Consider the following 15,491-nt stretch of genomic DNA (forward strand, 5'->3'; position numbering starts at 1 on the left):
CCCAGCCCTCAGGAAAATTATGTGAAAGGTCTGGTTCAAGCATGACCTTGTCCTTCCTCCTGTGATGCCATGACACTGCCAGCCAGGGAGAGCTGGTTCTCAGCAGTACAGGGGGACATACATACCTGGTGCGGAGACAGCTAGAATGTGGGTGGGTGTCCAAAAAAGAGGTAGGCAGATACATAGGCAGTAGCCCTGTTAACACAGGCAAACCATCAAAGGCTCCTGAGAGGAAGGGTATCAGAGAAGAAGGAGGACAAGATCTAGGGAATTTATTTTGTGAAGTGTGAGTAAAACCAGGGATGTACAGAGACACCAGGGCAAAGAAAGGGAACCATCCTGCTGCTCTGTGAGAGCCAGGCCCAGCTCCAGCATAAGCACAGCCCTACCAGGCAGGCAGGGCACTTCATGCTCTTCCTGAGGAAGGTGTAAGGTTTCCCGCTGCCATCAATATTTCCCTGTCACAAGCTTCCCTTTCATGGCTGACCACTGGGGTAGTTTAACCAGGCCTGGAACAGGGATCTCTGTGCTCTCAGTATGTGAGATAACTACGGAGATCCTCTGCATGAACATAGAGAAGAGGAAAGTCTCTCCCTCCTTCTGTAAGGATTTCCACAGAAGAGGGATTCCATACAAACCCCTGTGCCATGTAATGCCCTGTTTCCTGTTCTGTGGCTGTGAATTTGATAGGAAGAAAAAATTACACATATTGATAACCCAGAGGTGTCAAGGTAAGCCACACTGCTGTGTGCAGAACAGACATGTCAAAGGGTTTGCAGACAAGATTTCTGCCTTGTCTAGCCCTTCTTGCTCTCAAAGATCCTAAAAGGTGGCCCAGGTTCATTGAAGGAAAGATCAAATCTACACACTGCACTCAGCATGGGGTTGTCTACCCCCTCTCAAAACTTCTGCTGTTGCAAGCAAAACTGCACATCAGCAAATAAAGAAAAAATGAACCCATGTTCAAGTTGTACATTCACGAGTATTTTTACCCAGAAGACCCCCATCTTGCCTGGTATAGATTCTGTGCTAATTTCCTTCAGCTTTGTGCTTGTGGTCATTGCAGCTGAGCCTTTCCGAGGTTCATTCCAGAGCAGTTCAGGGAGCTCTGGGACCATGGGCTCCGAAGGTGGAGACAAAGGCCTCATTCTGGTCCCAAGCAGCATCTGAAGAGTCCTGGGGATGTGCAGGCACAGGCACCTTGCTGCCTACAGTATCCTGTTTTGAATCTCACCTTTTGGGACCATAAGGGCTTGGTCCCATCCTACCAGCTGGAAGCCATGTTAGTCCACGTTACTCTGGTTGAGTTCTAGCTGGCTCAGCCCCAAGCTGAAGTAGGAGGAACCACTGTCAAGTGAAAAGTGCACATCGTTTGATTTATGACCCTTAATAGAGCCAGCCCCCTTCCTCCCCTGCCAGCTCCACTCCCAGCAAGGACCACTGCTCATGTGCAAATAGAGAGCCATTGCCTGTTCAGGGATTAATCTGCTGCTCAGTCCCTGGAAAGTGGCTGAGGCCAACTGAGCTCTGGTCCAGCCCATCTCATGCCTTTTAAAAACAGAAGTAGTTGGTTCATCAATATATATAACATCGTGTGGTGCCCAGCCAGCCACTGCAGCCCTAATTGCCCCAGCAACACAAGCCCCTTTGTACTGCCCGTCTGGCTCCAGCTTTTGTTCCCAGGCAGGTCTGCAGCAGCAGTGCTGGACGCTTGGGCCTCTCAGCCACACAGTACACTGTCCATTCACCAGCCTGCCATTGTGTGCAGCCGCTGGGCACACACAGCAGGCTGGCACACAGAAGGATGGCATCACAATTTGCAGCTCCTTCCCTCCCTCCCTCAGCCAACAGGCGTCAGCAAGGAACCCTCACAGTGGTAGCCCAGCAGCCCCATCCCCTTTAGCCTCTTTTTTGCCTTGTCGAGTAGTCCTTTCTGTGCCTGGACTTCTCTGCAGGCTGTTTCACAGGGATTCCCTTGGGCTTGTAGGGATGCAGAGACCCCAGTGGGGTCCTGCCTTCAGACTCCTTGCCATGGAGCTCCAGTGACCCAGCTAGTGCCTAAGAAAGTCAGTGAGCTTCCAGTTGATGTTGATGGGCTCTCTTTTTCTTAGGCAGCCTCCCCCCACTTGTCCTTACCTCCTGGTTGTGCAGCCAGCTGCTTTCTCTTCACCCATGGACAAGGTCACCTGCAGCCCTGAGTGACCCAGGTGCTGGTCATATGGTGGCAGTCACGTGAGGAGCCCTGGGTTCCCGTCCCAGCCTGCCCAGGGACCAGGGCTGGGAGCCTGCAGGGCTCTGCCCAGGAGGTATTTGGCTTTGTTTCCCCAGCCCCACAAAAGTGACACCTGCAAGACAGTGGCATCCCTTCCCTGGGAGCCCCTGGCTGTGCCTGCCTAGGTCCCCCTGCTCTGGTGCTGTTCACCAGACACAGAGACATGAACAAGACTCATCTCAAAATAAGCATGGTGCAAAGAGACAGCTCAGCCCCGCACTGACAGCACAGAGCTGACACAAAGCCTAGTCTCCCTTTTACAGAGGGGAAGCTGCTACAGTCCCATTAAATAGTGGGTTACTGTAAGGGCCAAACCAATACAGGGAGACCCAAATCCCACTAATCTGAACAGGAGAACCTGCATGGCCTCACTGAAACTCAGTGTACCCTGAATACCCTTTAACCGCTGCTGTCAGCAGCTTCATATCCCAAACACTCCTGCAGCGCTGCCGACATTTAGAGGCTGTGGCTCAATGACTCTGTTATGGGTCTGGAGCAGATGGAAGGAGGGGGGAAGGAGAGGAAGGGGTGCTATGGCTCCTTGCAAAGAAAGGCAAGGCTGGGATCAGCCCCAGGCCTGGCCTTGGCTGCCAAGTTGTGTTTTAAATGGGTGACCAGAGTTCAGCACATCAGATGCTGTTGCAAAGGAGCTGAGTTCCTATTGAGTGTGAAAGAGGGTTGTTTATAATTTATGGGTTTTAAATGATGGGCCAAGAAAAAGTCTGGCTTGTGCCAAAGTGTCTCTCTCCTCTAGATTGCTGATCCTTGTACAAACATTGTAAAAATGACAGCGATCTCGCTAAAGTAACATTACTTCTAATAATTAGGTTATCATCATGGACTTCTATCACATTACAAACGAGACGCCTCTGCCAGAGTCACAGAGAAGAAAGTGAATTTATTTACAAGATTCCCCCTCACACATGCTCCTCCTCCTCCCCCACTGGAAGCCAAGTCTGCAAACCCCATCCTTCTGCAATATGAAAATAATTCAGGGCAGTGTGCCTCAGTAACATCATGTTTCTGGTCAGGGTTCCTCTGAAACCCCTTTCTTCCTGAGAACTGGGGAGGGCTATCTATAAACGGCCTTTTCTTAACAGACTTAATGAAGGACTAATAATGTAAATCAGAGCAGACACTGTTTGAAGAACAGCCTACAGAGAATAAAGGTGGGAAACACTTGGGAAAAGTACATCAGGTTACACCAGGAACGGCCCTGCAGAAATGGTGGTGCCTTGCCATTTTGCAGATAGAACAGGTACATTGTGTTTTCAAGAACACACAAAAAACCCTACATGGAGAATTTCAGTCATGGATACATTGATTACAGAAGGTTTTGCAGATACAAACATATATACATATATATTTAATGGAATGTTATAGAATATTCCCAAGTGGTGTTTAGCCCTACTTTTATGTTGTTTGCATGTTCTGATTATTCCTGGATGGAACTTTTAAGAAACAATCTTTAGCGAAAAAAATCCACGGAAAATAATTTTAGGGCTCAAAATGGTTAAAATATGTCTCCAAACAAAGCAGTTTATTCTGTTCTGTTTTGTTTACAGATCTACAACACATATATCCAAATTTGCTTGGATAAAAGCCAAATTTAACAAAAGATACACTTCTCAACAGAGCATGACATTGTAAAATCGCACAGGGGTGGAAATAAAACCCTAACTAATATTTTGAATCGTTACTGTCCAGCCAAACACAAATACCAGAAGGTGAGGAAGAAAACAGGGAGAAGGAAGAAAAGAAACAGAAAATAAATAAATTAAACTCGTCTGTGTTGACCAGAATTGGAGGAGTTAAAATATTTCTCATAATAGGAGTGCCAGGTCCTGTCAGTAGAGGATAGAGTAAGAGCTGCAGTGTTTGTCAAACTGGGAAGTGATGCGTCAGTCGGTTTGGTGGGGAATACAGAAGTTCGGATTAATCTTTAACTCAAAACTTTCAGAAAGAGATAAGAATAGGCTTCTCGGAGCGACATGTACCATCAGGAAGAGACTTTAATGACAACGTTTACAAAAGAAGTATCTCTGTAAATCCAGGGAGGGATTCAACACAGCCGTGTAACTAGAGAGGAGGAAACACGAGGGTTCAGAGCATCGTTCCTTTTAAATTTTTTTTCTTTTATGTTTTCTCTTTTTTTTTTTTTTTTTTTTTTTTAAATCAATCTTCCCCGTGTTATCTGCCCCGTTCGTTGCAGAGGGAGGCGGCGATGCCCCTCTGGGCGCCGGGGGAGGGCGGCGGCACCGCCCGGCCGCTGCCCGCACCCCACCTCGGCGGCTCCCCTTCGGCTGGCTGTAGCTGATTGTCAATTTTCTTTCGAAGTTTATTTTTATGAAAAACAAGAGGAAAAGCTCGGGCTTCCAAAGATGTCTAAAAAATTGATTTATGGTTAGTATAAAGACAACAGTATAAATAACAAAGGAGACGGCAGCTGCTGCGCGGATTGCTATGGAGACCCTAATGAAATTAGCACTATCAGAGGGTTTCTAATTTTTTGCGTTCTAAGCTTCTAATTTCTTTCCTATTTCAGATAGCCAGAATGTACTTAAACAAAAAGAAAAAAAATACAGTCCACTGAAATAATAATATGTGTGATAGATACCCAGACAGTAAATAAATGTTAACCTCACCGGGCGTTTTGTATGCAGGATTTGATCTGAAACAAGATGGCCAAGTGCCCCGTTTTGTAGATCGCCTCCTTCCAACCAAGGATGGCTTCACTCGGCCGAGCCAGCTGCCAGCCAAGCCACCGAGGCGCTCGAGTGGGGATAGCCGGATAGAAATAAATACTTCAAAAATACTTCCGATATCTTTTAAAGTGTAACGGCTTTTTGTGTGATGCCACAGTATGTTTTACCCTATTAATGACTTACGACTTGCAGTCTTAATTAATCCTTACATAAACTACAAACACCAGCCACTGTTACAATTGTTCAAGACTACTCTCTCAACTAGCTCAGACCGAGTATACTAAATAGGTGAAATGTAAGTCACCACGGATCTGAATCGCTCTCCCGAAGTACTGGTGAAGAAACTCTACAAATACCCACATAAATACATTAAGACGAGGATAAATAATCAGTGATACAAAAATGTCTCGCTTAAAATAATAAATACATATCATTTAGTCCGATGCGATCCTTACGTTACGGAAGAATCCATAAATTAACTTATCTGAAATAAGCTTACGCGCGGGCGAGTTCCCACCGCTCACGACTGGTTTAAAACACCTCAGCATGACGCGCTGCTAACACTACGGCATCTCTAAGACTTACCTTCAAGTACATCATTACCAGCTTATCAGTCCCTCGGTTTGCAGTATATTGCACTGTCATGCTTAACACAGCTCTAAGAGAAAGGCTCCTGCTCACAGACCTACTTGGGGCTGCGGAAGAGAGAAGGGAGCTGCTAGGGGAAACAAATCCACTAATACTGTTGGCACTCGAGAGCAAAGTAGCACTGTCCCGCCAGAAAAGTGAGGTAATGGAGAGGGGAGCGGGCCCCACCGGCCCCCGCCCCGCTACAGATGCGTGAGCTTGGGCGCCTCCTGCATCCGTCCCTGAGAGCTGTGGTGAGAGGAGAGGTCCGTGTAGGTGGGGTGGGGGTCGCAAGGTCCGTGGTGGTGGCCGCCGGGGATCTGGGCGGCGCAGCTGTAGTCCACGCTGGCGGAGGACGGATGCTGCAGGTGCCCCAGGTTGAACATGGGGCCCGAGGCCGGCATCGAGTCCACGAAGTTGCCCCCCACGTAGACGGGGCTGCCCTGCAGGCTGGGGTTGGCGAAGCCGCCGCCGCCGCTCTGCATGGGGTGGGGGTCGTACTCCGCGCCCGCGTAGCGCTTCTGCTGCGGCAGGCAGCTGCTGAGCGGCGCCGTGTAGGCGGCCAGCCCGTACATACTCTGCTGGGATTTGGCGAAGGAGGTGGGCGAGGGCGCGTCATAGCTGAGGCTGTTGACGCTGGGGAGCTGGCTGGAGTAGCCGACGTGGTTTGGGCCGCTCAGGGGGGGGCTGCGGTCCGGGGACTGTCCGACGGGGGAGTGCATTATGCCTTTGGCTTTCTGGTCCTTTTTGTACTTCATCCGGCGGTTCTGGAACCAGATCTTGATCTGCCGCTCAGTCAGATTGAGCAGGTTGGCCATCTCCACCCGGCGTGGCCGGCACAGGTAGCGGTTGAAGTGAAACTCCTTCTCCAGCTCCACCAGCTGCGCGCTGGTGTAGGCCGTGCGCACCCGCTTGGAGGCCGGCCCGGGGGGGCTCTTGTCTTCGCAGCTCTCTCCTGCGGGGAAGAGGCACAAAGAGCTGTTGGTCCCTCCCGAAAGCTCCCCCAAGGTCCCCCCGAGCCCCGCCGCCCCCTCTCGCTCTGCCGGCACCTGGGTACCCGGGACGAAGGGGACCCGGAGGCGGCGTCCCACCCCTCTCTGTCCGGCATACACACACCCCTGCAGCTGCGTCCCACCAGGAGCCCCCAGCGGCCGCCTGTCTAGGCGCTGGCGGGATCCGTCGGGGCCGCGCCTGCCGCCGCTGGCTTGGCAGAGGGAGCAGGGCGGGAGCTCCCAGCCTGCCCCACCTGCAGTGCCAGGCAGGACTGGGACCGGAGGACTAAGCCCAAGGTTCAGCCCAAGGGGCTCAGCCCAGCTCCCCGAGCGGGCAGTGGGCCGGGGGTGTCGGGCTACCTGAGGGGGCGCAGGTGCTTTTCTGCTTGGAGTTCTGCCGGGACTCCTTCATCCAGGGGAATATCTGCTTGCTGATGGTGGCGGTGGCCGAGCCCGAGGAGTTGGGGCCCCCCTTGGCTTTTTTCGGAGGGGGCGCGCTGGGAGGGGGGTTGGGCGGGGAGGAGGGCGGCAGAGCCGGGGGCTGCTGCTCGCCGATGCCCGGGGGCTGGCTGCCCCCAGGGCCACCCCCGGCCGTCCGCATGCAGCTGCCGCTCAGCTCGCTGCCCTTGTGCGCCGGGGCGCGGCCGGGCGCCGAGCCCTGTACGGAGCAGGCGGAGCCGGGGTACTCGCCGTCCAGGCCGGCCTGGCCGTAGGGCTGGTGGGCTGCGCCGTAGGGGTAGGCGTCGGCCTTGCTGTAGGTGTAGCCCCCGAAGAGCCCCGCGTTGTCGTAGTAGGCGGCTTTCTGCATCCTCCGCTCTGCTGTCGCCGAGGCCCGCGGCCCCCGCTCAAATAACATTGACTGGGTCCCCGCGCCTCACGTCGTCGGCCCGGGCCACTCGCAGCCACCTGGGGAGGGCGACAGTGGGGACACAAAAGAGACCTTCAGTGGGGGGGCTCCTGATGGGACCGGCCCGGCCGGTCCCGGTACGCTCCGCACCCCGGCACCCCCAGCTTCGGCTGGGCCGGTGGGCCTGGGGGAAGCCGGGCCGGAGAGGGAGACAGCGGGCAAGAAGCGAGGGGCACCGGGGAGGGACGGGAGGACACGAGGGAAGGACTGGGGGACATCAAGGAAGGAGAGGGAGACACCAGAGAAAGACCAGAATCGCCACGGAGGGAGCAAGGGACACCAGGGAAGGAGCAGGTTCACCAGGCAGGAACCAGGGCAAAATGGAACACACCAGGAAGGGAGCAGGACACACTAGGGAAGGATCGGGGGACAGCAGGGAAGGAGCCTGGATGGTGCTGAGGAGAACTGAGACATGTTGGCGGGACTTCCTAGAAGCCACTTTTTGAGGGATGTTTTCTTGCTTTGTCCTGTTTTTGGACCGTTCCCGCACGAGTTTCGCGAGACCGGCCCCTGCGGTTGCAGGCCAGGACTCTTCGTGAGCAACGCGAGGCCGCGCTGGGTGGTGTCCCCAGGGACGCACCGGCCCATTTGGGCTGAGAGCCCCCTCGCCCGCCACGCGTGCGCATGGCCGCGCACGGCTGACATGATGGATGAAGCCCGGACTGCGGCCGGACAGGGGCAGAAAAAAATCCCGTCTCCTTTGTAAACCCGGCCTCCTCCTTTCCCCGGATTCCTCCGGAGTTAAAGTATAACCGGCGCCATTCACTCCCTTCGCTTTGCACTATAAAGGAAGTCGCAGGTCAGCTCCCCTATTTTAATTCTACGATGAATTAAATTCCCTCACCCAAAGTTTCTCCCTCCTTTTATTTGTCTCCAGTAGAAAGAACATGAGACATTTGAGATTGTTTTTAGAGATTTCACTTATTTTTCCAGCCTGCAAACTTATGGCGCTCCTCACACCGGCCCCCGGCCCCGCGATCAAGCTGCTCAGACCGAAAACGCACTGTCCCCTTAGGGCAGATGTTTTGGGGTAGTGTGCTCTTAACTTTCCCCTTGCTGCTCCTGAAACTTATCTGCGCTTGTTGGAAAATATAAACTGTTTTACAAATTTGTTGTGGCTTTTTAATATTATCTGTTCTTATTTTTTCTTGGGGGATAGGGGTTTTCTCCGACATTTTTGGTAATTTTGTAAATTATCACGTACTTCGCCTGGCAACGTAAGTCTGTAACTCAACGTATCTTAAGAGTTCTTTGTATTTCTTCAGATTTTCAGCCTATTAACATACCAGAGAAGAGTAGCTAGAAATTTTTGAACAGTGGCCGGTTATTAACATTCTCCATCCTATGCATAAGCAGTACAACCAGAGTACTCTTTCTCCTGCAGCAGTTGGTACCGCCAAAGTACCGCTGACCTGTTCTCTAAAATTCATGGTGAGACACGTCTGTACAACTCAGAATAACCTCAGCAAGCTGTGATCTGAGGCCGCTCTCGGCGGTTTATCCTCTATCACAAACCGCTGGGGTCCTTTTCTTCCCTGAACAAAAGCCTAAGATGATATGTGAAGCTGATGGAAATTGAGAAAGAGCTATTTTCCTCTCCTGGAAAAATTTAGGGGTTTTTTGTTTGGTTGTTTTTTTGTTTTTTAAAGTCTATGGAAATGGACGGTGACGGTTCAAATGAGTTTTAATACGCTGTGATAATCTCGACGAGTCTCGAAAGTATTTTTGTGCAAAATAACTCTATCGCTTGTTTTCCACTTCTACCATCTACAATTTCGGAATCAGTTTGGACTGAGGACTTTTGTTAGCACAACACCAAAGCCTTAAGCGTAGGCTTTTATGTGCCTTGTAAAATATAGTTCCCCAAAGAACACGCAAAATCTTAAGAAAGAATTTTGCTGTTAAGCTGTTAAAAGCCTTATTTCTTTTCTGAAATACCAACTGCTTGTGAACTCTGCTTGAACCTAAAAAGGAGGCAATGGGCCATAAATCACATGGACAATGCTCAACTGTTTGGTGGCTCATCTTTAGATCTTAAAAAGAGAGAGAGGGAGAGAAGGAGAGAGACCTTTCCAGGTTTTGATTTTCCATGAGTGCAAGGCCTGGGGTGATGTTTTTATAGGTAACACCAAAGCAGGAGCTCAACACTTGGTGGTTTGGCCAGAAACAGCCTCAAAAAAAAAAAAAAAAAAGAAAAAAGAAAAAAAGTGACATCCAAATGGTGAGGCCGAGCCACGGGAGGTGGGCTCGGAGGCACCGAGGGTAGGAAACCACAAAGTATCCACGTCTGTGTTTCAGATTTCCCTTCCTCCTCTCCAGAAAGGTTAACCTCATCTGAACCGCCAGGCATTGCAAACGATAATGGGACTCTTTGTCCCGCCACCGGTTCCAGCGCTTTTGGAGGTTACCGACCCTCTCACGTCTGTGTCTGGGGAGCAGCCGGGAGCCCACGCGTCCACCCGCGCGTGTGTGCGGAGGGCGGCCGGCCCACGCTAACACCGCCCCGGCACTGCCAGCCACTTCGCTCGCAACACTTTCGTATTAAACAGTTCTCTACTAAAACTTCTACTACACTTAATTCTGCTTAGGATCAATATCTAATATGATACCGAATAAATAAGAGGCGGTGAGCGCGGCCAGCGAAGCGGTTATTAAAGCAGCCGGAGCTCTCAGGGTGCATATCAATGCACCTGTCATTGCGGTTTGTAACAAAATTTATGACTCCTAGCGCCGGGGCACTAAACGCTCCGGCCAGGAATGAAAAGGAAAACACTTCCCAAGCCCCGGCACTTTCAGAAGTGCAAAGCAGCCGGTGCGTAGGAGGAAGCCCGGCAAAAGAATCCCCCGCTCGGCACGTTTCCCGGCCACCGGTCCGGGACAGCCCCGTATATAAGGAAAGCGCTGAAGCCGCCGCCGGACCCGGCTGCCGCATCGGGCCGCGGGCAGCGGAGCCGGGCGAAGGGGACCCTCTGCCTCGGGCGGGCGGGCGGCCAGGCACCCACCGCTGGCGCTGCGCCTGAGCCGGAGGGTTCTCGTCTTTGTGGGCGGATGAGAGCACCGGGGATCGCGGAGAGGTCCCGGGGACAGGGGAGCGGAGCGGGGCGGGGGGCGGGGGGAGGTCTTGGCTCCGGCACGGAGCCGTAGGGGCCGTGAGGCCTCTTAAACTACCTACGGAGCTCCCCCCCACGGAGCCACCCGCTCCCCCCCGGCTGGGTCCGGGCCTTGGCTGCTTCCCAATCGGGCTCGGCTCCCTCTGACCAGGGGTTGCTTTCAGCGGGGTTTTCTGCGTGCTGTTATTTATGTGGCGTTGAGGGCGGCGGCGCGCCCGGGTGGCGGCGGCGGCGGCTCAGCCGAGCAGCGCTCCCGCCCGGCGGGCCAGCGGCCTGGGCTCGGCTTTGCTCCCTGCGAAGGGCCCGTCGCGCCCGTGGAAGCGAGAAATGGATGGAAAAGGATGGAAATCTGGAGAACTCACCACACTTACGTTTTTTCTTGATTTTTGACTTTAACTGTGTGGGTAGGATCTTCAGGTTCCTTTGAATAATCCGTGGGCACGGACCTGCAACAGAAGTGAGAATTCTCAGCGGAAACTGCTTTGTTCTGGACTTTCTTCCTTAGGACTTCGTTAATAAATGCACCTCTCGTCGGCAGCCCCTCACCGTGTCTCTCAGTCCTCGTCAGATTTTTTAGCAGACAAAGGGCAGATGCTCTCTTCATTTCTTACTAGCGCTTTGAGAGTTAGGGAGCAAAGAAAAGAGAAAAATCCCCCCGCTCCGGGCTGGACCCGGACAGGGTGGCCGCAGGAGGTGGCCTCTCCGCCGGGCCCCGAGCACTGGCCGCGGCCGCGGAGTCGCGCCTGCCTCTCCGAGCACCCAGCCCGGGCCGAGGCGCGGAGAAGCAGCGCACGGCAGACGGGAGCATCATTGCAAGGGAGCTGCGATCAACCCTAGTGGGTCACAGGCACCACACCGGCCATCCGCGCTCACGGTCCGCGGAGCGCTGCGCGCGAACAGAGCTAGCGCGGGTCACTCTTCCCCCCACCCCCCGGTTAAGACAGAGAGAAAGATAAGCGAAGAAACCCAAGCGCTGAAAATAAGCCGCAAATATTTGCGGCTCGAAATCAGTATTTTGCACTTGGCTGTGTAACGTGTCGACTCAGGACTTTAAGAACTTAAGAATGCCAGAAAATCCCCCACAAAGAAGCCCAGGTCGTTATGAAGACGATATCTAGCCACCATAAGCCTTTGAAATGACCTTTGGCTCGTATAGCAATAACTCACCACTTAATGAACAACCAACGGAAGCGCCTCCAATAGCTCACAACAAAACAGACCTTACGACTTTCCACCAAGTCTTCTTTCTCCCTACCCAAACCCAGTAGGATGCAACATTCCCTCTCCAAATCACCTTAATTTATGCTGGCAAACTGGAATTAGGGAAGTGGAGCTTCATGATTACACATGATGCTCGCTCAGGTTCTTGGCCTGGGCCTGTCCCGGTAACATCTTATATAATACATTCACGTGGGCGTACGTCAACTTTAAGTGCTTTATTTTTTTTAACGAGAATTCATTAGAAATAGCACTTTACGGGGCGTATGAAATCAACGTAACTTGGTTTGCACCTTGGCCCCTGAGCGGAGAGATCATAATATTGCAAACCGAGTCATTGTTAGCCTCTGTTGATTAACATAGTAAGTTTTCATTCTGTGCCTAATTAATTATCGACTTCTCATCGCTTTCCGAAGCAGCTCTTCAGCCTCACAAGCGATAGCGTTCTTGCTCTAGACATGCTTTACTTGGCGAGAGCTTGGCCAAATACCGAGATTTCGACGGCCACCGGGATAGCCCTCAAAGTTTGTACTGCTGAGACGGGAGCCCGGGCATGTCAGGGTTGTGCTCTGCTCCCAGCGCGGCTCCTGCAGGACCGACCTAGGAGAAGTTGCCAGAGCTAAACCCAGGAAAATCTTTAGAATTGTTCAGGCGTGGGCCCAATATAGTTATTATTGAAATTTTAGGTGAAGTTATAAGTGAGTGCTTCCATCGAGCCAAATGAAATGCTGCTTGCAGTAATTGGATTCAGCTGACTAACTTGGCAGGCCAGCAGCTTGGAGGCATACAGATAAGAAAAATGTTCACTGCCTTTAACTTCTGATCGAGCAGAGCAACACGCAAAGGAGAAAAAAAATCCACCCCAACTTTCTCCCCTTCCCCTCGCCTCTCTGTCTCGCGGGGCCCCCGCGGAGGGCTCTCCGGGTGACTCAGAAGGGGTGCAGCCTTACACCCACTCCTGCTCGCCAGCACAAATCCGGACTTTATACGGAGTCTCTCTACCAAACATAACCAAGAGTTCGCCTGGGCTCTAGGCAGGCCACAAGACAGTGGAAACAGGCGTTCCTGGGAGACCCGTGCTGGTTGCAACAATTGAAGAGGGAGCTGAGCTGCAAATGTATACGGGGAGGCTGTGTGGCTGTTTCCAGCCGTCCAGTCCGCCCAGAGAGGGACCAGTCCCCTCAGGCACCTTCCCACCACTTTATTGATCAAACCGCACAAATGCAGGGCAAGAAACTTCTCGGTAGATAAATATCAAGCCGTGCATCAAACAGCGTTTGTAACTCGAAGGCATGAGCATACCGGTAATATCAACACTAAAACAACCGGAGGAGAGAAACAACAGCCACTGAGGAACACGAATGCACCTCAAGGAGAAAAGGTTTGGGAAGGCATTTGGCAGGAATATTTAAGAGACCCTATGCAGGGACTACATTACCGATGAGCCTATTTTAAATTGCCCTTTACAAGTCAACACGGCTACCCCCTGCCCGGCTATCCACGGCAACGCATTAGCGTGATGCTCAATCTTACTTTGGCTATGAGAGCATCTAGCAAAGTTGTCTCTCCCTCGTTTCTTTTCTTATTTGTAATTCCCTTCCTGAAACCACTGCAGATTGTGAAAGGATAGGGATAAACGTCTTCCCTTATCCTTTGGGAAGCAGTTCACTTTTTATTTAACTGGCATAGTAAAAAGAAGATACAGCTTAAAACGTTCAAGGAGGTGGAGATCACTCCATGCATATGCAGCCGTTACGGGCAGAAATTGCAAACAAATTCCAGACAGTCTCTGAGGAAAGGCGATAATGTAGCCCCTGTGGTTAAAGGTCCCATTTTGACATGCAGTTGCTTACCTGTGCTTCAATTTATCATAAACCTGGATTCCTCACTTTTCAGGATCTGGGCTTGCAGTTCTTAGAATATATCCTTCACCCTTTGTCTGCAGACAATACTCTCCTAAACCTGATCTTGCGGTTTTACAGACATTTCCATACACCAGAATTCCCGATAGAACGAAAACAGGCTCAGACTCAACTACCAATAAAAGACAGAGAGTGGAAATTGGAATTTGTTGGGCCTTGAAAAAAAAAAAAAATCAACACACAACCCTTTAGCCATCAGCCTCCTGGAACCCAAGGCAGCAATTGGCCGGCACGTGTTTTGTTTTGGTTTTAAATCGTGCGGCCATTGATGAATTTAGGGGGGGCGAGCAGGAGAAACCCCTTTATAATCAGAAATATAGGCACTGCCTTAAAATACAGGCATATTGGCCCACGTGATCGCAGGATCAGCTCGCCGCGGCCGAGGCTGGCGCGCTCCCCGCGGCCGCCTGCGCCCCCGCGCAGCGGGGCTGCCCCGCCGGGCCCCGCGGTGTGGGCCGCCCCCCGCGCTCCGCGTACCGGCCCGCCCGGCCGCGCTGCCGAGCCCGCTCTCCTCTCCAAGAGCTCCGCGCCGCCCAGCACTGCTCCACACCGCAACGCTAAGCACCGCGGCGGCATCCGCACTTACGCGCCCCGCGGAGCCAGTGGGGCCCGGAGAAAGTTGAATTCCGCAGAATGATCGCAGGGCGCAGAAATTCCCGGCGGAGAAAGAGGAGGTATTTGGGACCGGCTGCAGCCCAGAACCTGTGCCGGGGGCAGCTCCGCAGCAGCGCTGCACCGGCAGAAAGGCGCTGGGACTCACTGGAGTGCGCGAATTTTTGTTTTCTCCTTCTCCGTACCGAGAAGATGAGGGGCAGCAGGGACTACCACTGTCTGGAGGCTACAGAAGCGTTGGGGGAAAAAAAATTACAAACCTCATGACATTTGTGTGTGTGTGTGTCTGCCCTGAGCCTGCCTCCCCTCTCTGTGTGTATGAAGAAACATGGAGCAAACCCGATGTATATCAGTCATGTGTGCCCACAAAGCTCCCCAACAATTCCACTTCGGCAGAAAAAAAATATATTACCTCCCCCGTTTGATTTTCCTAACATATCTGTAGCTATAAATACACCACACCTAATCTAACATCTGCTATGATTTCATTACCATCCAAAGCATGGGGATCTGACAGTAACGTATTACCTTACAATACGAACCGTAAGTGCATTGTAACATTTATCTAAATTACATTGGTTTTCCTGACTTTGCAAACCAGTTATAAAAAGATTGGAGTCCAGTGATGGAAACATAAGTTCAACGTAAATTATTGTGTACGGCTTCGGATTTATAATCCTATATTTCTTCGAAATGATGCAGTTAAATCTCGCCTCAAGTAAGAGGTAATGGTTCTTTATGTCCTTTTCCGTCAGCCATATATTTCGGCGTCTGAGTAGTTTTGCAGAGCCCTCCGCGCTCGCGTGTCTGTGTGTACATACAGCAAGCCCTACACACACAGCGTGTTCTGTATACTTGTGTACGTACACACAAAGCCGAACATAATTCTGACCGCTGTTTAGACATCTTGGATGACGGAGAGGTTTTTCGCTTCCTACACAAAAGTGCGAGGGAAAGGTTGAGCAAAGAGCACGAAGAGGATTCAGAAGAAAATGGCTTTTTAGAGGGCAGTTGGAAAGCCCCTGGGAAAAGACCCACAGCTCTCGGGTGCCTTTTCAGAGTTTGGGGCTTAAGAAATTAAAAAAAAAAAAATAAAATAAAAGGGGGAGGGGGAAAAAAACAAAAA

General features: G+C 51.8%; 1 protein-coding gene across 1 annotated transcript; it reads right to left on the reverse strand.

Annotated features, from left to right (window-relative positions):
* Positions 1 to 5,778: 5,778 nt before the first annotated feature.
* HOXD3 (homeobox D3) lies at positions 5,779 to 7,419 on the reverse strand. Its single transcript, XM_082055672.1, has 2 exons — positions 6,957 to 7,419; positions 5,779 to 6,559 (listed from the first exon to the last, which is right to left on the reverse strand). The coding sequence occupies exons 1-2, from the start codon at positions 7,402 to 7,404 to the stop codon at positions 5,808 to 5,810; spliced, it is 1,200 nt and encodes a 399-aa protein (XP_081911798.1). The 5' UTR covers positions 7,405 to 7,419; the 3' UTR covers positions 5,779 to 5,807.
* Positions 7,420 to 15,491: the final 8,072 nt, after the last annotated feature.

Source organism: Streptopelia decaocto (assembly GCF_964273445.1).
Source record: "Streptopelia decaocto genome assembly, chromosome: 6".
In the NCBI taxonomy this organism is placed as follows: domain Eukaryota; kingdom Metazoa; phylum Chordata; class Aves; order Columbiformes; family Columbidae; genus Streptopelia; species Streptopelia decaocto.

What these genes read in the sequence shown, in the direction of transcription:
- HOXD3 (XM_082055672.1), bottom strand. Translation starts at nt 7,404, where the DNA reads ATGCAGAAAGCCGCCTACTACGACAACGCGGGGCTCTTCGGGGGCTAC. An exon ending in AAGCACCTGCGCCCCCTCAG is followed by an intron (nt 6,560 to 6,956) that starts GTAGCCCGACAC and finishes TCTTCCCCGCAG; the next exon opens with GAGAGAGCTGCGAAGACAAG.